The following is a 16189-nucleotide window of genomic DNA, read 5'->3' on the forward strand; positions in this document are numbered from 1 at the left end:
AATGCTACAACTTTTTTTGATATTCTGCCACTTGGAGGCCAAGGCTTTCATCATTGTGAGTGTTGTTGCCTCCTTTTGCTTTTCTTAAATGAAGCAGTTTTTTTGCTGCCCCGCTGAAGCCATGGTTTTGTGGAGAAAAAGGAAAAAAAACAGGAAAAAAACCTCTGGGGAACTGAACTTCTGCAGGGGTTTGCACTCCATGAGCTTGATCTGCTCTGATCATCTGATGGACTTGCAAAGTCTTCACAAGTGTTTGTTCTCAATATTTTAGCTCAGTTGCCTCAGTTTACTTTATTGCCTTTAATTTTTTCAGATTTATTTATATATACTTTATTTTACCATCTCTAGTTCCTGTACAGTAACTCTAAGAATTCTTTCAGACAAAAAAGGGGCATTTTTGCTTGTCCACATTCTTGACTGTGTGAGATGAAGCCAGAGCCCCAGAGATCCAGAAAAGTCCTGCAGTGCATCAGAATTTCATAGTGCATCTAAAAATGAATTGCTCAGGGGATGAGCCAATGGTTTATCAGGAAGTGGCCAGTAGCTCAAATAGTTTGGAGTTCTCCACATGGAAGTGTGGGGAGTTGGAGAAGGAAAAATAGTGTGAGGTGTCTGAAAATGCCCTGAGTGAGAGCCCTAAGGAGAAGCTCTAGTGCTGGTGGGGCTTTGCTCCCCTTTGGAACACTGATGGAGCAGTGCTGTGGTGTCAGTTCTGGTAGAACAAGGCTTGGGAGGACTTCTTCACCTGGGAACTCACAGGACCCTTTTGATTTTGTTGGCACTGAGGAGAAAGGATGCCTTGATTTCACAGGACAGCTCAGAGCTCTGTAATTTTAGGAATACTACCCCAGTTGCCCCCATGTAAATCAGTATTTTTTATGATTTTCTTACCGAAAATAGATATCTTTAATGTAGATATGTAATTTTATGTTACTAAACCAGGACAAGATGAATCGAGAAGTTGGAGGTGACTGTAGAAGGAGCTTGGGCAGATATGGAGATTCCCATGGGAGAGCAGAGCTCCTTGTGCAGGCACAGGGCAGGCACCAGGAGCTCTGTCTGTCCCCCAACCAGGATGGAATTATGGAATGCTTTGGGTTTGAAGGACCTAAAAGTTCATCCAGTGCCACCCCTGCCATGGCAGGGACACTTTCCATTGTCCCAGGTTACTCCAAGCCCTGTCCAACCTGGCCTGGGACACTGCCAGGGATGGGGAGTCCAGAGCCCCAAGGCTGGGTCAATAGAAATGTTGGAAAACAAGGCTGCCCAGCTGCTTTCCACGTTTTCTATCTCCTTCAGTGAGGAAAAGAGGCAAAAGCCTTCCTGACACAACGTTCACAAGGGACACGTCACCGAGTGTCAGTGCAGGGAACATGAACTGATCCCAGTTAATCTTCCCTGCTTCCTTCCACACCTCCATTTTATAAACTGAAATTGGCAGGGAATTATGGCCACAAAACCTGATTTCTGCCTCAGTTCTGCTCCTCGGCACAGAACTACCTGACAATTAATATTTGTGTATACCTTTTGAAATCTGTGACCTTTGGGGAGTTGACAGAGCTATAATATTGGTCTTTGTGTGCTCGCCTGGCTTTTAAAGTCCCTGCCTGGTGGATGTAAGTTCAGTGGATACAGATCTGAAACTTGATTTCCTCAGTATAGCTGCATTAGCATTCAGCTGTGGGTATGTAAGATAATAGTATTAAAAGCAACCTTCCATCCTGTTGTCATGGATGCAGCACAGCCCAATCCTGGGAGCACTACACCACCAGTCTTTGTACAATCTCATTTTTATCTACAAATTTTGATTTAATTATACCAGAAATTCTGCAGCCGTCTATAATATATGATTTTATTTTCCATTTCAAGCATAAAAATGTAAGAATTGAGCAGCTCGAGTTCTTTGTCCAGCGCTCTTTTTTTTTTTTTTTTTTTTTTGCATTCCAAGTATCTGTCAGTATTAGTTATGAGACTGTGTGAAATAAGTAGCCATGAAAGATGCCTGCTTTTATGACAGAATGAGTGGTTTCATGAATTTTAAAGGAGCACATTTGTATTTTCTGTTCTTGAACTACATGGGCTACTCGCAAATATGACAGAAGATAATTGTTTGAGGAATTATGATGCCTTTCAAGATTTTGCGGGATATTACTATTTTCATAATCTTTCATTTATCAGCTTCTGGGGCTTGATTTATTTATGGGTGTAATTTGGAAATTAAAGTACTCCCACTCTGGCAGCAAAGGTACATGTTTGCTTCGAGTGGCTCGTGCTCCCTCCCCTTGGCAGAAATAATGAATGTGCTAATTTTTGTGCCAGACACTGCAGGAAGGTGTCAGGGCTGGGGGCACTCAGGTGAGATCCTGGCCCACGTGAGCCACGAGGGAAGAGCCCAAAGCCTTGGGATGAGCGGGGATTTCAATCTCCAGCAGCACCCATGGCAGCAGGCAGAGCGTGTGCTCAGTTTGTTAGGATTTAAATGAGGGCATTGTTAGCAGGGATTTTGTGTGAGCGAGTAAAGGCTTCAAGCCTTTAATTGACTCGGGAAATCTTTTTAGTTGTGATTAGAGGGACAGATTCTCAGCTGGTGAGGACTGATGGTGCTCCATTGAATCAATTTTCATACCCTGTCTGGAGTCAATGGAGCAGGGCTCATTTATAACCCTGTACCTGGCCTGTTATTATAAAAAAAACATTCCAAGCCTGGTATCTGAGTGGTACAGTAACCTTTTATCAAGGAGCTGCTTGGCTCAATTTAAAAAAACTCATCAAAATCAGGGGCAAAATCCTTGGGCTAATAAATTCAGTGGCATGAGCTATTTCCATTTGGTTGGGAATTTAAGTGTGGAAACCTATGGCTGTGTCCTATTTGCTTGAAAGCTCGGTGATGGATCTGCCATACTTTCATATTTAGCATAAGGTTGTCTTCTTAAAAACTAAAATGAAGCATCTCTATATCTATATGAAGCATCTCTATATCTGAATGAAGCATCTCCATATGAAGCATCTTTTAAACACTAAATGAAGCATCTCTATAGTCTTTTCTGGTTTAGCCTTGAAGTATTTTTATTTTTTTCCCTTGGTAATATTATCTCACTTTCCATCCCTTGATAACTGCATAGAAGGATTTTATTTTATGGTTAAAAATAAAAAAAATCTGGCTATCTTTCTGTATTAAACTTGTCCCTAATATCTGAATATTATCACTGAAAATCCCCTCTCGAAATTCTGTGCACGCCCATAATTAAACTGCTCTGAAAGGTGCAGTCAGGAGAACCAGGCACCAACATTATGGAGTGAAAATTAAAGAGGCAAAACATCAGAGTGTCTACTGTATGTGCCTGCTGTTAGACACTCAAGCATGGAGAACAGGATACACCTCTATGGATGGATGGCTTTCCTTATTAAAAAAACACAGTAGGACTCACAGTAGGGGAACACACTAAAACAAGGCTTTGTAGTAATTTCCTTGAAAGAAATTTCCCAAGATAGCAACTTAAAAAAGCTTTTAATCTCACGACTCGCTCTACAGTGAGTTTTGCTGGGGCTGGGATAAAAAAGGCCGATAGATTGCAGCCGATCTGGTAGAGTTGGTCTGAAGCCTCTTCCCTCCCAAGAAAAGGATTAAACTTTCCTTGCACCAGAACAAGGGCTGAATAGATTGATGTGATTCTGGCATATTTAAGAACCTTAAATACATATCTCTCAAGTCTGAAATGATGTGGGAAAACAGAAACCTCCTTTCCCAGCTGGAGTCCCTGGCCAGCCACGCTGCCGTGCGACACCGAGCCGATGCGTTAGATCAAGGTTCCTTCTGCATGTCTAAATTTGAAACCACTGTCCCTCGTGATTTTGAGCTGATATTTTATTTTGGGTCTCTGAGCAGTGTCCTTTCCCACTTGGGAGGAGCAGAAAGTGTTTCTCATGAATTCCTGGAGAAGGATCTAACAGGACCCTGTCCTGCAGCAGCTCGTTGTGCTACGCTGGGCCAGTAACTCCCTCACTGGGATTTGCCTGACCTGTTGTCTATTCTACATGACTATTAAACACCAAAGTAAAGGAAAAAAAAACAACCCAAATCCGGCTAAATCCCCATGCAAGCCTGCTGGAATGGCCTGTGTGTTATAGTTAGCTGATAACCCTGAAAGTGCTGTGGCTGCAGCTTCGTGCTGCTCTTGGTGCCCATGCACATGTCCAGGGCGACTCTCTGAAATCCTGTGGCTTCTCCTCAACCTTCTCCTGGCCCGTTTTGGTGCTGTGGCTGTGGGGAGGTGGCCCCAGGGGTTTGGTAGAAGGGGCTGGAGGTGCAGCAGGAGCTGCCCACCAGGAGTGCCCAGCACTGTGTGTGAGCATCGGCGGAGGAGAGGGAACATCTTGTACCTATCTTGTGTCAGCGAGCTGAGAACAGGCAAGGAACATGTCTGATAATGTGTTTCACATTGAAATAATTAAAGAGAATTGTTGCTGGAGGGAAATGTGCCTTTAAAAATTAACCCTGACATCTCTCCGACAATTTGGCGTGTTACAAGAGATCTTTTTTTCCCCTCTTTTTTTTTTTTCCTTCTTTGGTTTTACTAAACTTGATATGCATTTTTCAGCACTTTGGAAAATGCAGAGCCTTTGAAAACTTCCCTCTACGAATAGTCTATACTTACAAGAGCAGCCCCATCTATTTTCCACTGAACTACTCGTAGGACTGATGTTTAAAGGAACGGGGCTGAAGTAAATGACACATTCTGCAATGCCCTGGAGCCTCTGCTAGTTATTATTGTTTGAATCTCTGTCTTGATTGCATATATTGCAGTCTTCTATCACACAGGGAGCCAGTTTTGAAATCTGAATGCTGTTCCTCAAATAAGCATCGAGCAGCTCGCTTTATTATTTCTTCTTATGCCGAAAAAAAAAATCCTTGGAAATTGAAAGTAGTCATTTCCATAAAGCACTCAAAGTTTAAAAATGTTCTTTTTGAAGGAGCTGGAGTATTTGAAAACAAATGTTAATGTCTATAAACGCAGCACTACTTATTTTTTTAAAATTCGAGCTGTGGCAACACCAATTACGTTCACATTTTTGTCATCCGTAGGAAGTTAAATATACAACCAGGTATCAAAGATAGGGAAGTTTGGCGTCACTTTATCATGGCTATTAAAGTTATTTACTAGTTGAAGAATTGTGCAACTTTTTATTGGGGTGAGTTTCTGTATTTTCTGTTCTCCATTCAATCATAATTTATTAGTCCAGGGGTAGGAAAGTTTGGGTTTCTGTCTCTTTGTTTATTTACTAATTTGAAGCTGCATTTCCAGCCTGGAAAAGAGCACAGAAGGTGGCAGGGTTGGTGAGGATGCTCAGGCTGCTTTTTCTCTCCAGTGTGGTCAGAGCTGCCTTGGACCATGTGAGTTTTCCAGGCTCTTTCCCTGTGCTGGTCACCAGGAGGAACCTGAGCTGTTATTCCAGACCTGCATGGAAATTGTCCTTCAGATGCTGCAAAGTCTTTTTGTTTTAAATACTTTTTTCTTTATTTTTTTTTTGCTTTTGAATAATATGTGGCCTGATGGAAGGCAAGCACAGTGCAATGTACAGGAGCAGAATCACATTTTTAATTTCTATCTGCAGCTCCCAGGCTGCAGGGCAGATTCCTGGGTGACACTGTCTGTCCTGGAGCACCTCAGTCTGGGGTTTACACTGACAGAATGACCTTGCAGCACACAAACCCTCCTGCATTCCTTAGTCAAGGAGAAGAGGTTCAGCCTCATCTTTCCTCTTCCCTTGAACTTTTGACAATTTGGTGATCTTGAGCACAATCCTCCAGGATGCTGAGTGCCCCCTTGGGCATTTAACCAGGACAGCTGATGGTTTGTGATGCTTCCTATGACTGAGTGCTTCCTTAGAAAAATTTAAAACCCAAAGTACTTTAAAAACACTCCTTAAAAACATTTTTCTTGGCTTGGGAAGGATTTTTTGCCCTTTTTATAAAACCAGCAGCTGAAGAAGTATCTGTGAGCTGCTGGGATATGTCCTATAAGCCTGGCTGTACACAATATTGCTGGGATGTACTTTTTGGCTATTAAAGGCTCATTAAAAAAATTAAAGTCCCCACAATTTACAATATTTTCCATTGAAATAGCGTGTTAACACATTTCTTTAATCAGTGTGTAACTGTCAGGGGAAAGAACAATTCATCTAGTATATGCATACATTAGGAAAAAAAATTATCAGATTTAATTTTATTTGTTTTATATTCAGGGCTTTTTTTGAAGGAATTCCTGCAGGGAAATGGTTAATCTATTTTTAACTAAAGCTTACTTTTGTAATCTATCCAGTGCTTAGAGTTCTGTCATTGATCTATGATTTATGTGATTTAAACCACCTCTTGGCTGTAACATTGGTTTCTATCCAAGATGCTGAGCTGAATACTAATTACGAGATCAAATTTATGCTGTTGGGCTAAGCAGCTGAAGGAGCTTTCCATGCAGGACTCCCTTAAACCACGCCACCGTTGAGCATTAGTGGAATATTTGGTGAGGGGGATGGGAAAAAAGCTGGAAAAGGGGGAAAAAAAATACAGCAGGAAAGCTGAAGTGTCCTTTGAAAGCTTTATTTTTAGTTCTCTTGAATGAGTGCACAGTGCTGGATGCAGAAATTCAGTGTGTGAATATGCACATGGGGCTGTTTTTCCAGCAGAATCTCACTAATTCCCCCTAACGACTGGGAAACCCACTGAGAAAAGCCAAATGGCACCAGCGAGCAAACAAATAAATATGATTGAGGAGATTTTATTCCAAGATGTATTTTATGCCTTTATTTTGACAAGTATCACGTTGTCAGAATGATTTATGGTATTTCAGAGCCTACCAGTAAATGCACTGTAGGATGGGTCCTTACAGGAAGAAAGTCTGGGTAACAATAGCTTTGCTTTACCTCTCCTTTAAAGCATTTTTGCTGAGAAATCAGCCAAGAGCACCAATTTTCTAGAAAACATAGGTTTCCCTCAGTAAGAATGAGTAACAATTCCATTCTCCTGCATCACCTTTGCTCAGGAGGTCGGGATGGCAGCAATTCTCTTTGGGGAAAAAGGAGTCAAAGCCTGTTCCAACAGCTCAGAATCCAAACCCCAGTCTGAAAAGAAATGAAATTTCCTATTGGAATTTTATTGACTGTAATGATTTTTGAGAGGAAACATGTTCCAGTGCACCATTTGTCTTCCATTTCTGTTGGTATAATGTTGAGGTGTTTCGTTTTGATGATGCTGAAATATTTCAGTTTGTTCAGCCTTCTTGTATTTTTTGTTTGTTTATGTATTTATTTATAGTGTAGTTTTCCTGTTTCTGAACACTTTGTTTGTTGGGCAACTGGAACATTTTCAGCTTCCCACTGCACCTCATTAAAGCGGAACATTTCCATAAAACGCTTTTCCAAATTCAACTTTGCCGGAATTTTTAAGGAACATTTTCAGGGATCTTTTAAGAAAATTTAACCTCCCGCACTGGGGGAAATACTGGGATTTCTCACAGAATTCCAGGCTGTGACCATTTCCTTTTTAACTGGGGAGTGCCGTGTTCTGCCCTCGGATTTTGGGAGACGCGGTCTTGGCCGATGGATCAGTGTGCAGGGAATGTCCTCAGACACGGAGCAGGAGAAGGATTTGGATCCTCTGCTGTTTTCCCATGGTGCCACCAGTGTGGATCATTGTCTGGAGCCCCATTTTGGGGGGCTGTGTCCCCTCCCCTGGCAGAGGTGATGCCTGGAGAGGCTCCCTGGGACAGAGGCTGGGCAGAGTTAAAGGAATAAAGCAGGGATTTATTAAAATCCTTCAAAGGATTCACCTTGGGCAGCACAAGAGCCCAGCCCTGGCTGCACCCACGATGGACCCAGAGTCAGGAGTTCTCACACTTTTATCAGTTTTGGTCCATTTCCATCTTGGGTTCATTATCCAATCCCAGCTCCAGGTTCTGCAGTCCCATCCTCCCAGATTCTCTCCTCCATTCTCTGCTGTTTGCACTTTTTGGGGCTGGAGCTGCAGCTGTCCTTGGTTGTGGGGCTGGAAAAGGATTGTTTGGTGTGCCTGAGCTGGGAGGAGAGCTTGGAACACTTTGTAGGGAGTTCAGAGTTATACTCTAATTTCTAGAATCTGGAAAATATGAAAGCTAAAACTTAAGGCATCAGAGGTTCCTGGAGCCAGCAGGTCTTCCCGCTCTGGCCGTAGGAGGCCCTTTAGTGGGGAATTAGTTTCCTTTTATCCTTATTCTTGCTCGCTTTAAAAACAAAACCCAAAGCAAATAAAAAGCCAGAAACAGAAATAAAGCAAACAGAAAACCTTGAAGAAGTTTCTTCCAAGGGTAGTTTTAGACTAATGACCTCTGGTTGTGTATCTGTTGCTCATGATCTTCCTCGTTTATTATTTCTCCCATTTCTAATGTGGAGAAATTTATATTTCAGTTAGATCCTTTTTCCTGTTCAAAATTATACTATTTATAGTCCACTTGATGTTATATTTGCTTTTAATGTGCATTGTTATAAGCAATTTGCAATGTGGAAATAATCCACGTTGTGCACATTTGGGGAAAAGCTTTTGAATATCCATATGCACATGTGATGCTGAAGTGGAATGTGCTTGGGGACAGTTTTATTAAGAAGTGCCACAGTTCATGATCCCATTTGTGTATTTTGTTGTCCTGTGATGCCATCCTTACCTACCCTCTCTATACCTACAGCAGATTCATCCCTAAATGCATCCATTCTTAAGCAGAATGAATTTCCTTACAGGCTTCAGTCTGCAGAAGGGAGATTATTAAAAATCCTGGAATAGCCCAGGGACACTGGAGGAGCCCCACGTTGTGGCTGTGATTGCAGTCAGGTCACTTTGGAACTGCTGGATGTGAGACATTCCCTCACTGCTTCTGCAGGGAAATAATTTGCACCCTCGGTGATGTTGATCTTGAATGATCTGAGGTAAAACAACAGAAATGAGGATGGGTCTGGAGTTAATTGCTGTCGTGGTCTGAGGGACTTCAAAGGGATGATTTTAGCAGAAGCCTCATTAACTGGGTTGGGTATTTTACTGTGCTGAGCAGGTGGCTGGAGTGCTCCAAAGGGAGGTGTTTGAAGATGGGAAGCACCTCTGGGACTCTGTGCCCCTGGAGCTGCCAGGGCAGGGATGAGCTCCAGCAGAGACTCCCAGGGTGGAACATGTGTCAGGGGAGGCTGAGGGGTCACACACCCCAGGAAACCCCAGTGGGGTCCCCATCCTGAGCAGGAGCTGTTTCTTTGGAGCCTTGGCTCGTGGGACTGATGCTGTGGAAGCCACACAGGACCTGTGTGGCCTCGGGACAGTGGCTGTGCCCATGGCCAGGACTCTGGGTGCCATGGCAGCCTTCCCTCCCTGCATCCTGCACCTGGCCTTGTCCTGGTCTACACCTGCCTGTTACTGAGCAAAATCTCACTGAGGAGCAGAGAAATCCTCTATAAAACAGAATAAATAAACATTCTGGAGGAAAGATATACAATATTCTGAATATATATATATATATATACACACACACACACCAAATATTTGTTCTATTTTCCTTTTCTTTCTCTGCAGCAGAACTGTTAAATCAACAATTATGGGTTTGGCAGTGAACTGAGGAGATTTCAACTGAAAGTACAGAAACTAGAATTGTAGCAACGTAACACATCGTCTAAAATGTGATTTATGCCTGATAGATAAGCAGTATTTTGTATATCTTCACATATATATCAATAGTACACAAAGAAATTTCTTTCCTCAGTCATAGAACCATAATAGAGTGGTTTGTGTTGAATGGGACCTCAAAGATCATCTTGTTCCATCCCCTGCCATGGGCAGGGACACCTTCCACTGTCCCAGGCTGCTCCAAACCCCAATGTCCAGCCTGGCCTTGGACACTTCCAGGGATCCAGGGGCAGCCACAGCTTCTCTGGGCAAGGTAGTCATGCCAGGGGAAATCCAGATTTTCTCTGCTTCCATAGGGATGCTCCCTAATCCCACAGATGCAAAATTGACAAGTAAAGTGTTTGAGCTCAACTCAGGCTGCTGAATATTCAAGATGAGGAAAACCCACCACACAAATCAGGTCTTTGCCCTTGGGAATCCATTTTTCAGCAGCACCCAAAAATTGCTTCTCCTTAAGTTTAAATTCCAGCAAACAAACAGCAGAGAAATCCAAACCACATCAGGCATTTGGGATGCCCTTCTTAAGGAAGTAGCAGCCCTGGAAGAGCTGAAGTTCCTTTAAAGCACTGCTGGGTTTTCATGGAAAATGATTACAAGTTCAGAGATAATTTATAAAAGAGTGTAGGAGCTCTGTAGTTTCTGCAAACCAGTGGAAATTAATAAAACCCAAGGCTGGCTATTAGATAAACCCGAGCAGACAAAGTGTGTGTAACTACCCGTAGAGGGGCTGACATGATGAATGATGATGGATCCAAACCCATCTGAAGTTCTTTAGGAATAATAGCAGCATAAAGTCATTTCTATAGGGTACCTAAACGTGCCTGAAACAACAGTGTATTGAAGGTTGCATATTATGCTAAGAAGGACAAGTATTTATGATTGGAAGGTGTCTGGGCTGGGATTATCAGTTTTTGTAAATCTTTTATCACTTCTTTAAACTTTGATTTAAAGACCTACCCAGAGATGAAAAAAAAAAAAAAAAAGGGCTGATTCCTAGAACTGTCCCACAGAGATAGTAAATACCCTCTCACCTCAGTGCCTGGCACTACACAGGTGTTTTCTTTCTGGAGAAATGAATGTTTTCCTTGGGGCACCTGAGTAGCAGGAAGCAGGGTGGGCAATAGCTCAGCTCAGTTAAATTAAGCTCTGCTCAACTAAACTCCTTCCTAGGATTGGGAAAGAAAAATCCTCCTGCATGGTGCCAGTTGTGTCTGGTGAGTTTTATATTAATGCAATTGTAATTATTGTTGAGTTTGCTGTTTGAGGGGGGGTCTCTGAAGTGTTTGTTTGTTTGTTTTAATTTATGGTCACAGCACTTGTTAAATGTAGCAGCTGAAGGAAAATAATGGGTGCAAGTGTAGAGAATGGAGAGAAATGTGTGTAATCACGAGGGGCACACAGTGGAGTTTCAGGAGTAAAATGTCCCTTCTGCAGAACTGCTGCCTTCCAGTTGTCTTTGTGCCCCTGGAGTGGTGCTGTCCTGTTCAAATGAGAACGAGAGATTTTGATGACAGAGATTTTTCTGAGAGTATGACAAACACAACCTGCGTTTGTCTCAGGTTCAGAAGGAGAGAAACTTTCGTGCCATGCACAGATTATTTTCCAAAACCTGGGGGTCTCCAGCTTTCCCAAACCTTTGCTGACACACTGCAGCAATGTGTTCTTGTTGATTCTCTTAGGTCTGTAAGAGCCTTTGAGACAGAGCTGATTTTTTCAGCGTTGACTGTGGAGATTTGTGACTTCAGATGTGAATGTCCCTTTCTCAACCCCGCTGCCAGTGACCCACTGCACAGCAAGTGTCTCACATTATAAAGTGCTTATTCACAGAGGGCTCTGACCAAGGCTATCTGGAGGGTGGGAGATGCTTTCCTGGCAATGGGATGTGAACATCGTGGGGCAGATCTTCAGCTGGGATAAAAATCCTGCTCGGTCTCTGTGGCTCAAAGGACGTCTGTTAATTCATGTGGAAAATTCGTGACCCCGGAGAGATCACAAAGTTCAGTGTCCTTGAGCAAGTGCCACACTTTGCAGCCAAGATCAAAATGTCTTTCTCCCTCGAATTCCCTTGAATTTTGGTTTTTCTAAAAGTCCTTTAAATTGTTTTATACTGAAACCTACGGTATTATCCAAGAAAACTTTGAGGAATGCTCTGTGTGTTCTCCCTTTCTCTTTTACTGAGTTATTGAATTTCCACACTGGTAGGAATATGGAGCCCTGAAAGCTCACCTGGCTCCTCTGCTCATGGGCTGTGCTCATCCTGTGCAGAGGTTGAGTCTGGCTTGGCCATTATCACCAAAGGACTTTATCTGGTTATCCTTGAAAGAACCTCAGTCTTTGATTTCCAATTTAGTTACATCAAGTATTCGAGGAAAGTCTCTTAGCTGGAGGATTTTGGAGGGCAGACTGGGAGCTGGTTTGCCTGCCAGGGGTGTGCTCTGGGCACTTTTCTCTTGTGTTTTGGTGGTGAATTGAGAGGTGGGATTGCCTTGTGCTGGAGCAAATCCCCTGAGCAGAGGATTTGCAGACTCCTTGGCATCGGTGCAGTGCAGCCAAGCAGCCTCCAGGCAGTGCAGCTTTCCTCCTCTCCTTTGGAGAGCAGCAAGGCACTTGGGAAAATGAATCATCTCCTGGCACAAAATCTTTCCTCCCTTGCTGCAGGAGCATTTTTTCTTCTTCTTAGGGCATGAGACTATTGATGTTGTGCTTGTTCACCTCTCAAGGCACAGGTTATTTGGCTGGAATTCAAACCAACAATCCACGAGGGTGAGGTGCTGTGAGGGGAGCAGTGACCTGGGGACAGGAGGGACCATCAGCATCACTTCCCACACTTGGTTACATAGGAGCTGGGGACAATAGCTTTTGCTTTTGCCCCAAAATGCCTGTTTGCAACCAGGGAATGAGCCCTTTGCCCATCATTCAGATGTGTCAGAGGATCTTTATCTTCATTTTTAATCCGTGCTGGAGCTGGTGACAGGTGTGGAGTGCAGTTCCTTGGGGCTCTCCCCTCATTAAAACCTGGGTTGCTTCCCCCTTAATCCAGGACCCGAGTACAACTGAGTTCCACAGCCCTGCCACGTTTGATGGAGTCTGTTATTTCTGTGTGAGCCTTTCTTAATTTATTTCTTTATTTTTGATATGTTACACAAATGCACACAAACATCTCAGAGACCTCCCCCCCTTCCCATCAGCTTCTCATCATGGCTTCTACTGGAAGTCAGGCAAAGTTCTCTTTACTACTGTGAATTTTATCAACTTGAAATACAAACAATTAAAAAGAAGTGGTTTCAGGCAGCAAGGTGGTCCTTGAGTGCCTCAGTCAAGTATTGCATTTATGCACTGAACTTTTAATTATTTTTTTTTTACATTATTCTCTTGCACTTGCTGCCTTGTGAGTCCATGGGGCAGATGAAATGAACCATTTTGAGGAAATGTGCTGTTGGTGTACAAAATGCTGTCAAGTGGGCAGAGGTTTAGAGTTTCTGTGCCCATCCCTTCCAAACTTTTTGGTTCGTAATGACTTGCCTTATTACATAAAGTAACTGCAGACCTAAAAAATGGTGCAAAAGCTTAAGTTTGAAAATCTGAGTGCTCAGTGTGGGAGAAAACTTTCCTCTTGAGAAGGTCTCTCACCTTTCCTTTGACTTACAAAGGGTTTCTCTAAAGAGATCAGTGTTGGGATGGTGCTGGGAGCATGGCTCTGTCCTGAGCATTACAGATAATTCCAAGTTTTTGGATAAAAAGATCTGTGAGTGGTTGTTCATAAACCACCTACTGCTCTCTGCTTTTCACAGCTGGGAGGTTGTGGCTGGGGTGAGACCCAGTCTCTGGTGTGCTCCTCACTGGGGCTGTGGTGCTTCCCCCATGGTCCTGGGGGGACAGGGGACCCCTGTGCTGCCCCTGCCTCCCCACAAAAGTCCCTGCTCTGGACTGGGTCAAGAACCTGAAAGCCAAGACCTGTTCCTAGCAGCAAATCCATCAAATATAAACCCTCTACTTTATTTGAGAGCCATTGTGTCACTAACAGATGGACTTAATGGTCTTAGAGGCCTTTTCCAGCCTAACTGGTTCTGTGATTAGCAGGACTCTTGGAGCCAGCAGTTTTAGCTGTAGGCACATAAACACCCAAAGGTGATCCCCATGGCAATGCTCTCCAGGCCTTTCTCCTTTTCCCAGCAAGAAGCTTTGTTTCCAAGCTGATGCCAACCCTGCTGTCTCTGCCAGTTCACTTTGTGTGATGCATTTCCTAATTTGTGCTATTTTGGCCTTCTCCAGCAGAAGGTGTGGTAGTCCTTCAGTGAAGGGCTGTGCAAGTGCCCTCGTGTCCTTCCTCCTCTACCAGGCAGTGCCCTGCATGAAATGTGTCTTTTCCTGTTGTCTGAAAATCAGGATTGCTTGGCTCTGTGCTGTCCCATCCCCTGGCCAGCCAGCAGGCTCTTCTGGAGACTCAGCCTTCCTGGATTCCATTAACATTTTGTTAATGAAATACTGCTTTGTCAAAGAGTCTTGAAAACTTAAAAGGGTATTTAAGCTTCTTCCCGTGAGTCAATACCATGTAATGTCAACATTACCACGAAGGGATAATTCAGAGATGTCACACAAAGCTTGTGTTATGCCATTTGCAGTCTGGCAAAACAGCTCAGCATTTATGTTGTTTAATCCATCTTCAGAAATCTTTTGTTCTGAAAAAGTTTGAGATCAATCTTGTCAGTATTTACTGACAGAAAGCTGCTGTAAGTCACTGTGCTGCTATTGACTTCATCTGAGTTGTAACGATTTACCCCAGGCTCGAATTAAGCCCAAATTAGGCATATGAAAAACTCAATAGAAAACTTTTAAGGAAGATGGAGCTGAATGGCACAGATCTTGGAAATGAGAGTGTGGATGGAAGTAGGCTGGAGGAAACAGTTTGCAATGACCTGGGACAGTACAGACACAATTTGAAGAGAGTTAAGGAGAAAATAACCTTCTCTAAAGCTTTGTATTGAGGAAATAATGTACTTCCTTGGCTAGAAGAAAAGAGGAAATCCAGAACTGGAGCTCAGATCTGAGCACTGGCAGTGAGGTTGGGAGCACTGGGACTGAATTCCACAATGCATGTGCTGCAGTGTCCTGGGCTTGTCCTGTCACAGCAATTCTGGTCAAGGTACACAAAACCTTTTTTCCATTTCTCCTCCCTTTATTTATTTTTTTTTTTTTTTTAGCAATTCTGTAATCATACCCACCACAGAAGGAAGCTGTTTCATCCTCCTGGACACTGCAGTGATGCTGTTTGTTTTACCTTTGTACTTTTTAATCCTTTTCCATTAAAGCTCTCTGTAATTGATGTATTTGAATGTAGTGAGCAGTGGCCTCAGCTTGCTTTGAAGAAAATAGACTGCCTTACTTCATCCTTGGCTGAATCCAAAATGCTTTCCCTTGATTATTTCTTGGCTGTGTTAAATCTATTTCCCTTTCAGACTGCACAGATAGATGGGGTCAACTCCACAGTATCTGAAGTGATGTGAAGTTCTTTAAAAATTACTCACATATTTTGGTGGCAAAGGTTTTGTGTTTCATTCACATGCAGGATTTTTGTTTCCAACCAGGCACTGTGGAAGCAGGCAGCATCCCAGACCTGTGGAGGAGCTCAGCAGGAGGACAAGTGGGGGAAAATATTCCCAATTTCGTGTTGCTGCTGGTGGCTCAGGTATGCTGAGGTAATTTGCAGGTTCTTTGTGAGTAAAGGAGACTTTCTGGCTCAATTGCACACAGCAGGAAGAAAAATAGTGTGAGGCTCTTCATTTGTACTTTTTTTGCTGTTTTACAACCTGAGAAACACTCAGGGCACAAATCAATTGTTCTTTCAGCAAAGAGCACCGAGGTCTTGCAGCCTCCTTGCTCCAGGTGAGGTCAGTGCAAAAGCAATGGGAGTGAGGATAAAACATGGACAAAAGGAAACACGGTGCAAAAGCAGGGTAGGAAACCCTTTGAGAGCAGCTTTGAGCACAGAGTGTGCTCCTTACAGTGTGAAACGGCCTCAAAATGCTCAGCTCTTCTGGGGAGGTGCCTTGTCCAAACTGGGCTGTGCTTGGGTGTGTGCAGCACAAGAATAATTCGGCAATTAAATTAAATTTTAGCTTTATCTCACAGATCCCAGTGCACTTGAACAGGTGCTTTAAAGAAATAATGCATTTGCTAGGTAGAAAAAAGTGAAAAAAATCCCACAAATGTTACGTAAGAAGTGGAACCAGACATAAAGTTTATGATCCATCTTGGCCTGCTGTTACAACCCAAACGTGGAGGGGGAACAGTGAACCTGAAACACTGCAGTCAGCACTGCAGCAAAATGAAGCATGGCAATGGAGGGGATGTTTAAATTGAGGTTAAAAGGAAAACAAACCCAGGGACTTCTAATAAAAAAGAAAAACTTGATATGGGGAGTAATGCAAGTGTATCTAAGTGCCATTCAGGCACAAGCTGTCCCAAAGGCTTTGCAGCTTTTAATAAAAATACAGTGTG

The 16189-nt window shown here is 43.2% G+C and overlaps 1 protein-coding gene across 50 annotated transcripts in view; it reads left to right on the forward strand.

Annotated features, from left to right (window-relative positions):
- LOC148222142 (uncharacterized) overlaps positions 1 to 16189 on the forward strand; it is an 86744-nt gene that overhangs the window by 35036 nt on the left and 35519 nt on the right. For 35 of the 50 annotated variants that reach the window (XR_015806699.1, XR_015806703.1, XR_015806698.1 and 32 more), the window contains one exon: positions 15277 to 15377. Coding sequence is in view for 23 of the 50 variants with exons in the window: in XM_088173108.1 (XP_088029234.1) it covers positions 15277 to 15377 (101 nt within the window). In the remaining 27 variants the exon portion in view is untranslated. Of the gene's footprint in view, positions 1 to 8763; positions 8950 to 15257; positions 15388 to 16189 lie in introns of all 50 variants that reach the window. The other 15 variants (XR_015806704.1, XM_088173091.1, XM_088173100.1 and 12 more) reach the window with 4 other exon arrangements.

The sequence above is a fragment of the Sturnus vulgaris genome, chromosome 14 (assembly GCF_052056855.1).
Source record: "Sturnus vulgaris isolate bStuVul1 chromosome 14, bStuVul1.hap1, whole genome shotgun sequence".
Classification (NCBI taxonomy): domain Eukaryota; kingdom Metazoa; phylum Chordata; class Aves; order Passeriformes; family Sturnidae; genus Sturnus; species Sturnus vulgaris.